This window comes from Penicillium citrinum (genome assembly GCF_028827155.1).
Source record: "Penicillium citrinum strain IBT 23319 chromosome Unknown utg000002l:1.0-3833315.0:1.0-3834789.0, whole genome shotgun sequence".
Lineage (NCBI taxonomy): Eukaryota > Fungi > Ascomycota > Eurotiomycetes > Eurotiales > Aspergillaceae > Penicillium > Penicillium citrinum.
Genome location: NW_026622687.1, coordinates 575,685 through 584,113, shown reverse-complemented (window position 1 = coordinate 584,113; position 8,429 = coordinate 575,685). Strand labels below are relative to the sequence as shown.

General features: G+C 51.0%; 3 protein-coding genes across 3 annotated transcripts; 2 read left to right on the top strand and 1 right to left on the bottom strand.

Annotated features, from left to right (window-relative positions):
- Positions 1-1,353: 1,353 nt before the first annotated feature.
- N7469_002084 (uncharacterized protein) lies at positions 1,354-3,118 on the top strand (the record flags this gene model as incomplete). Its single annotated transcript, XM_056641004.1, has 2 exons — positions 1,354-1,876; positions 1,947-3,118. 2 exons carry the CDS (start codon positions 1,354-1,356, stop codon positions 3,116-3,118), a joined length of 1,695 nt encoding a protein of 564 aa, XP_056503498.1.
- Positions 3,119-4,384: 1,266 nt separating this feature from the next.
- N7469_002083 (uncharacterized protein) lies at positions 4,385-4,832 on the bottom strand (the record flags this gene model as incomplete). The annotated part of the gene is made up of 2 exons (XM_056641003.1): positions 4,385-4,534; positions 4,587-4,832. 2 exons carry the CDS (start codon positions 4,830-4,832, stop codon positions 4,385-4,387), a joined length of 396 nt encoding a protein of 131 aa, XP_056503497.1.
- Positions 4,833-5,722: 890 nt separating this feature from the next.
- N7469_002082 (uncharacterized protein) lies at positions 5,723-7,706 on the top strand (the record flags this gene model as incomplete). The annotated part of the gene is made up of 5 exons (XM_056641002.1): positions 5,723-5,931; positions 5,978-6,284; positions 6,393-6,956; positions 7,010-7,639; positions 7,701-7,706. 5 exons carry the CDS (start codon positions 5,723-5,725, stop codon positions 7,704-7,706), a joined length of 1,716 nt encoding a protein of 571 aa, XP_056503496.1.
- Positions 7,707-8,429: the final 723 nt, after the last annotated feature.

Sequence of the window (8,429 nt, the reverse complement as noted above, 5' to 3'; positions counted from 1 at the left end):
ACACTTGGTATCGCGGAGCCTATCCCTGCGAGGCACACTTGGTATCGCGGAGCCTATCCCTGCGAGGCACACTTGGTATCGCGGAGCCTATCCATGCGAGGCACACTTGGTATCGCGGAGCCTATCCCTGCGAGGCACACTTGGTAACGCGGAGCCTATCCCTGCGAGGCACACTTGGTAACGCGGAGCCTATCCCTGCGAGGCACACTTGGTAACGCGGAGCCTATCCCGCGAAGAACACTCCAAGGCCTCGCGGCCACGGAGTGTGAAGAGGAAAATCCTGATCTTCTTCTCGACGGAAAATGAGCGTCTTTTATGCCAATCGAGTAGGGTCTGCGGTAGCGACCACTTGCGTACATCGTGGCAGACCCAATAGTGGGCGAGCGCTTCCTATGCTGGGCGTTGAGGCGGTTGATTAACGTTGAAATAAGAAATTTTAGCATTTCCGCAGAGGGCGGGTCGACCGCCCCACCTGGAACCGTGGCTGTCGAGGGCCTGAGACTCGACCAATCATCGTTCAGTTAACGTTGCTCATCAGGGGAAACGGTTTGTAATTTGCCTTGTAAGCACGAAAACTGACTGATTCCGCAAGATGATTGCGTGGGCTTCGATGAGGCATTTTAGATTAGGCCGTGTTAGCTGCTCCGATGGTACATGCACCTGTTCTCTCCTACGTGTATGCGCAATGGACAGATCTTAACCAAGCGTTCGCAGGCCATGGCCTGATAGGCGGGTTCCACTTTGGCCACGGATGTCCTTTCCCACAAAACGATTGGGATTGGTCCGGTATCACCTATGGCTCCGGCGAATCCAATCTTGGAGCCCGCATTTCATCACCGGTCCGCGTATGAAAAGTAGTAATCACCCGCAAGGAAATCGATCAACACAGGCTACGGTCCTGCGAGCCACGAAGTAGGCAAAATAAATTATCAGTGGCAGTGGAAAATTGATTGCCCGTCAATGTTTGACCTGTTGATTCATGAACCATCAAGGATGTTTGCCGCTCATCTTTTCACTTGATTTTGAATGCGAAACAGAGCATGAGTGGCGTATGACCAGGGCTACAGCGTCTTCCACTACGGAGGAGTGCTTGCTGGACCTATTTTCCCCGAATTTCTTCTGTCGTGGACAAGCGTTTATCTATACAGTCCTCTAGCCACTTGCGACTTGTCCTTCTCCGACCACATACCATTTCATTCTTTACCTCTTTCAAGGAGATAAGGGCGCCACCTAGCCCAAATTCACCAGCACGGGTACGCCTTAATACTGTTCCTCCACCGAAGACAGTAAAGGTAGTCCAAAGGTTGAAGCCAGATTCCATCTGGGATAGCATCGATCAATGCGATCTGCAGGATGGACAATGGCAAAGATGCAAACCGATACGGCGACCATTCGGGGTTGCGAGAAAAGCTTCTGGACCAGTTTCAACCGCTACAAGAAAAGCTTTGCTCCGCCTTGGAGGATTCGCAGGACCTATTAACCCAGTTCCGAAGAAATACGAGCCTTGCGGGTATCTTTGACGCTCCGATGATCAGCGTCCAGCTCATGAAAGGAGTCGATGCTCTTTTTGGCTCTCCCAGCCCAAAGATTGTTCAGCGTGGACAAAACACCATGCAGAAACCGATCAGCTGGCCGGATATCGTCTCTGCAAGCAACTGCAAGATTGAGAACAAAGAAGTCGGCATCTTTCATTACCATCTCGATGATGTGGAAGCCATTGCCGAGCTGTCTGAGTTCCAGCATAGTATAGTCCTTTCTGGACTACTCCAGAAGTTGACACAGCCTTGGTCCTACAAGAGAGGTGTCCAGACAGAGCTATATACACTATCATCAATAGCCGATACAGCTGGCCTCTCAATCCAGCTTGCATCAAGAAGTGAGTTCGCCCAAGTCACATCTGGCATAGGAAATATTCCCTGACTGACTGACAAATGCCTGGATTACAGTCCTCGAAGTCAACAAAAAGATAATCGGACAAGCTGATCAGCGAAGCCGGGTGCTCCGGGACCTTTTGAAGCAGTGGAAGGAGCCACTATCCTATCGAGGGCCGTTAAGCCTAATTTCGGGAAAAGCTCAGCGTCAACATTGCTCAGGACATGCGGAAGGCCCTGTCAGAGGAGGATCACAAAGGGCAGCATCTTCAAACAACAAAGAGCCCAAGAGGCCGCGTCTAACGTGGACCGGGAGGAAATGGCGAAGTCCCCTTACCCAAACGCTGACCAGGGCGCGACTCTATCACAGGAAAACAGCACTGGCTACCCGTAAAAGAGTGCATAGATCGGCCGGACCAGTCGGCATGGGAATGCACCGGACGAACATGCTACATCGTCGTTTATGCCGACGAGTGACCCTCTCCGGCCAACCAATGCCCTCTACAATCTCATCTGTCCACGCTCAGAGCACCAATGACCAGCAAAGAACCTGCCTGAAAAATCCTGATCCACGGGTAGAGAATAATTTCCACACCCGCCTGTCTGGTAGCCCCAGTGAGAACAGCGAGAATTGCAGGAAACCCGGTGCGGAAGCGAACAAAGAAGGGGCCATTACCCGGCTCGAAGTGCAGTATAGCCCTCGTGAACTAGGATGGAATACCGAAAACCCATCCAATGTGGTGCTGGGGGTTATGCCAAATGGTCATGACCTATTGACAGCGAGGCCCGCACCCATGGGAAGTCAGGCCCATCTGGTGACCGGAAAGCCAGCGGCCAGTGGCCGCACTGGTCCATCCGATGGGGATGGTGGACACGCGAAAGCACCGCTAGTAACGGCATTGATCACATCGCCAAGGAACAACGCGGACCTTCCCTCACTCGGTAGCACAATAACCGACAAGTGCCATCCTGAGCCGACCTCTGACAGCATTCCAGTGGCCGTTCGAAACCTTTCCTCCATCGAGGCCCCCAGCTGCCTTAAGGACACTGTCTACCAGGGCCCTGGCGGGATCAATCTGATAGATGGAATATCGTCGTCTCCGACCGGTAGTCTGGATATTCCACCTAACTTGATGGGCGGCGAAAGAAAAGACGTGGCAGTGACTATAGCACCCACCCAGGCCCCGACCCTGAAGCCCCAATGGAGTAAGTGGCCCAAGCCGAGCCCTAAAGCCCACGAGAGCTGACAGAGAACAAGCTAAATCCTGGAATCGCCGGTGGGCGACACAGGACCTGGAGCGTTTGCCATTCTGGTTCATAGATAGGGCACATCTGACCGAAGATGAAATTGAAGCTGCATTCCGGGTGGACTTTCAAAATGAGAGGAGCTTCAGAGCAATCCATGCTGCTTTCAAAAGACAAATGAGGATCGCCCACGAGGCAAGCCACGTGAACACGGCTGGAGGTCGTGGGCCAGATACTCATTCCCCTGTGAGCTATTCTGTCACAGCTAATAGTATCAGACCTCCGATATCACAAACTGGATCTGGTCTACCGAATGACTCTCAAGGTACTCCCCCAGATGGTATGTGATTCACACAAGACCCATCGTTCTAATATTATGGTTCTGGACTTGCTGAGCTCGTACATCTACTGTATATACCCTAAAGGAGAGATCACCCGAAGAGGACTGGCTGACTTTGGGATTGCTTCCCCTTATCTAGCCTCCACGCCAGAAGAGTTGCCAGCGATGACTGGATATTCGGACAATATCGAGATATCTTCAGAAAGGGCAGACCTGACTCGAAGCCCCTCCACAATTTCGTACCGGGCTAATTCTGCAGAGAATACGCCATTCTCTCCATCCTTTTATGACCATGGCAAATGAGCTGCCATTCTCTTGCTCGATACAGATGTTTTTGTTTCTATTTCGGCTCCAACTTCTCGGTTTCTATTTTAATTTATTTCTGTTTTTACGCTTTTGCCTTTTTTATTTTGCTCGATATACTCACTTGTTGACAACGTTGATTTCGTCTCCTGTGCAAGTTCCCCTTTTCACCCACAGAGAGACATAGTTCGTGCAATTATTTCTAGCACCGGAGCTTTCCTTTCCTTTCCTTCTCTCCTCTTCTCCTTAAGTTTGTGTTGAGAAACTCAAGTACAAGACGATTGCAGTTCTGCAGTTAGAAGATCCCTCTGTACGCGAAACTCTCGGATTTAACATCATGTGACTTTAGACAGGTTGACTACAATACAGTACACCTAAGGTAAATCAATACAAAGCGCGTACTGCTACTTTGCATAGCGGTAAAATAATCAAGCGAACAATGATATCATTGGTATTCTGCTTCTGAACGGACGCACAACGGACCGTCTGACCATGCATCGAGCTGAGACTGACTTTAACCAGGATCCAATTCATGACCGTACCACACAGATCGTCCAATCCCGCCTTTTGAATCGCGAATGGTTAGACAAACTTCAATAAGGGCTTATCTAGGATACAACCTGGTTTAAGAAGACAAATCCTCCTCGCTGACCTCATACCTATGCGGTATTTCTCGTTCCCATGATTGCCACAAAACCAAATACTGTATCGCTGAAATTCCGTCCTCGGAGACTAGGCGAGAGGCAACAGCACTAATGGGGATTTTGTTTCCAACCTGGTTGTTCGTGTTAGCTGCAACGCCACAAAAGATCTCATGGCTTACTTACGGCACTCGAGACGTCGTGATCACCCATGGTGTCCTGAATGCAGGGAAGGCTAGGCCCCAGCGACTCGTCCTCTGAGTAGGAAGTCTCATCGCTTTCCGATGCGACAAAGTTGCGATCCTCACTCGTTTCCGAAATGTCATCCCCTGTAGTAGCGGAGTCGGCATCCTCCTCTTCCATGTCCAAGCCCCCGTAGTTGGAGATCATTTCCAAGAGATCATTGTCGCTGTCACTTGTTTCGGTCGCCATTTGCACAATTTCGTGGTACAATAGATTGGAGTGCCGGTTTCTCTAGAGATTGTCGCAATTTATAGAAATTATCCAAGGGATATGCATGGTATATAGTTAATCGGCCGCTGACGTTTGAGAGAATATGGCGGAGACTGGTAAATCACATATGACAGAGCTCCAATGCATTGAGGAACTGTGGTGAGAATTGTTCATCATGTGCTCCTGTTTAACTCGATACTTACACGATATGTTTTCAGCTCCTGTCACTGACCATTAGAACGGTTGTTCCGTGGGGGGGTTCACGTCGTCCGTGGTTGGCCAGATTGTGTATGACAAATCGTCCTCATCAACAAAGGCTAAACCATTTCAACGCGTCGGCTAGCACACCATTCACTCAGCCAATGCTCTCCTATGATCAACACCGTCGATTACTTTCTACATGGCCAGGATCAATTTAGATGCTGTAGACTTCAAGGCAACACTGGGTTGAAGCAAACCCGATCCTTGTTAACTATTCGGGTATCACTGGTGACAATGTTGAGGACCGACTATCACGGTGCATTCACCATGCCAAATTGGCCACAAGGCTACGATTGCGGATGTGATCAAAGCCTTTATGCCCTCGAAAAGACCGCAGAGTCTAACCAATTGATGGCACATTTGTGACAAGTTCTGAGATTTTTCAGAGATTGAATCGGAAGGACTGGCGCCATGAGCCATATGGCTGATGGGGTTGAGTATCACTCGCACATTAGAACTCTCTGCTCGTTTGATTTTGACATAATACTGTTGACTACTGTTTCCCAGTTGGCGTAATGCGCCCGCTCTATGCGCTAAGAATACGGCGGACGGCATATAAATAGCCGACCGAGAGCCAGCCTTCTCGAGGCACGCCCTGCGCATGGAAAATGGCCGCTTGCATGGATGTTGACGCCAGCGACGATGGCGGCGAAATGATGGAGGCGAATCAGCAGCTGGAACGCGAACTTCTTCAGTGCCAGCAGAGCCCGTCTCCAACCATTGTGCACTCAGAGCGCATCATCTCGCTCGGGATCTCGCCTCACTATGTGAGCCACTGGACCACTGCCGATGCCTTTCTGGAACTTTATCAGAATTGGTATGTATGCGACGCCTCGTGTAGTCATGTTGCTAAATCAGAACAGGAAGGATGCCATCTTGGAACGGTTCCAACTCGATCGACACGCCTTCCGGCCTTACTTTGAGGACGCCTGTGATCATTATGCGGTCATGGTTCCAGATCCAACGGACATGGAGGGTCGTCGGTTCCTGGGATTCATCAAGCACGACAAGAAGTCTAGTCAGGTCACGCTGGCGAACGCCGGCATGCAATTGCCTGTCGAGGCTCTCGAGTTGGGGTTTACTACGAAGAGTGGCCAGGACCACCTAGCAGGCTCCCACGGCGAAGGGCTCAAACTGGCAGCGGTGGCCCTGTCTCGAGATGGGTACAGGGTACAAGTAGTGGCGAGTCAGTGTTCCTGGTGTTTTCATCCGCGCGAGCCACGGGAATATCGTTTCTGTTGTACTGTGACCTCATCACACTAATCTGGCTCTTTCGAGACGGATGGGGCTGAGGATATGGCTGAACTGCGCTTCCAGAACGAGCGGGATGTTGCCGTGCTGATCGGTCCCGGATGCGCCGGCCAGGGTCGATCAGTGTCGCCAGAGGAATTCCTTGATTGGCTGCAGATATCGTTCGATATCCGTGGTCTCACCTACCCATCCTCCGTTGTTGAGACGAGCGAGGGAGACTTGCTTTTTGACCCACATCTTCACGGTAGGATCTATGCCCATGGGGTGCTGCTGCCTGGAGCGAACTGGACACACTCATTTAGACTTGGTTATAACTTTCCCCGGGGGAAAGCCACGCGCGATCGGCAATGGCTGATGGACCGGCATGGAGTGGCAGAGCGAGTGTGCCGGATCTGGGAGTCCGCACTTCAAGCGCACGAAGATGTGCTTCTCCCAATATACGTCGACCTTCTCCGGAAGACACCAGCGCCCATGGACGTTGATATGGCAGCCGACCTGCTGTTGCCGCCGACAGCTTCTCGCATCTGGAAGCATTTACGAGATGAGTCTCAGGGCAAGAAATTCTTCTATTGCGAAACAGCCGGAGCTCAGGTTTGTCGGAAGTCCGAATCCTTGTCACTTGTCACAGACTAACGCTTATCCAGGACGTCATGATGATACGAGCAACGATTGGGAGCGGCCGTGTCGGCTGTCCCAGGAGCTGTGGCGTCTGTTGCGATCGACCACACGCATTCGCAGCGTCGAGGAAGAGCTTTCGAAGCTTTTTCGGAATGCCGAGGTCTGTAGCCCCCCCAGACACTATCTTCTCCAGAACCGTGCAGAAGGCATTGCGCGCCTGTTTGGCCTTACTCGATTCGATGCGGGGGATTCATGTGGTTTATGCCCAAGGGGTCGAGGGCCGGGCAGATGTGTTGTATGATCCCCAGCAACGCACGCTGAAGATCCACCGCCGATGGCTGGACTTCGAGGCGATCCACCAGCGACAGTCGTGTCGACATTGGATCCCTCGTGGTCCGAACAAGGGAAGTGGAAAGTATGAACTCTTCTTTTGCGGCCATGTCGTCGAGGAACTTTTATCCCTTTGCATCTCTTCGGTATTTGGGCCTTTGACAACCTTGACCCCTTCGGAGCGTGGCTTGATCATCACCTGGGAAGACGATGAGACAGAATCGTTCCGGAAGCACGGTCTCGGGGGGGGGGGGCGGCGTATCACGTTATACTCCACGAAGAAAGTTGTACTAGCATGGAGCGGGAGCTTCTCCACTCGGATTCCGGTACGCCTCACTCAATCATAACCTTAATTGAAAGTAATCCGATTCTGACCTTGCTCTATAGCTCTAGAAACATCGAAGTTCGCAGTCTGTGGGTGCCGCCAGAAATTTGCTCCACAGAGTCGGAAACATTGCGTGTTCGCGGATTTGGACGACATGAAAAGATACTACGCCATGGTCTCACTTAACGAGAGGTCTGCAATCTTCGGACTGGTATCGGAGCCTGTTTCCCCTCATCCCATAATCATTAATGGGCACTGCCCGGTTATTTGTGAACAGAGACCAGCGGGCTTTTTGAATACGCCGAGCATCGAGGTGCAAGTGACTTCATCTACGCCTGAACAGAGACGCAAAAGAGCGAAGCATATCAGGTAGGCAGGTTGCGAATATTTTCTCCATTCACCACATTCAGATTTCTTCAACAAGTCTCACAGAAGCGTTACACCGCCAGCGACAGTTATGATCCGGCTCACGTAATATTCCACCGCAATAGATATTTCATACCGCAAGAAGTTGGTGGCGGATGACATATACATTGCAAGATCTACTGTACAATAAACCACTAAACTCGTTTCACTCTGACATTTTCAAGGACAAGCCGGATTTTTGCCTAGTGGTAGTTAATGTCTTGCGCATACCTGTAGAAAATTACCAGCACTCGGCACTCCTACAAATAATATCTGCGATCCTGGGGGCATGAGTAGTGCCGTGGCGACGATCTGTCCTACAAGACTCATTCTTCGAGACGCATTCCTGTGGAATGCATAGTCTTGATAGATCTAGGAACCACGAC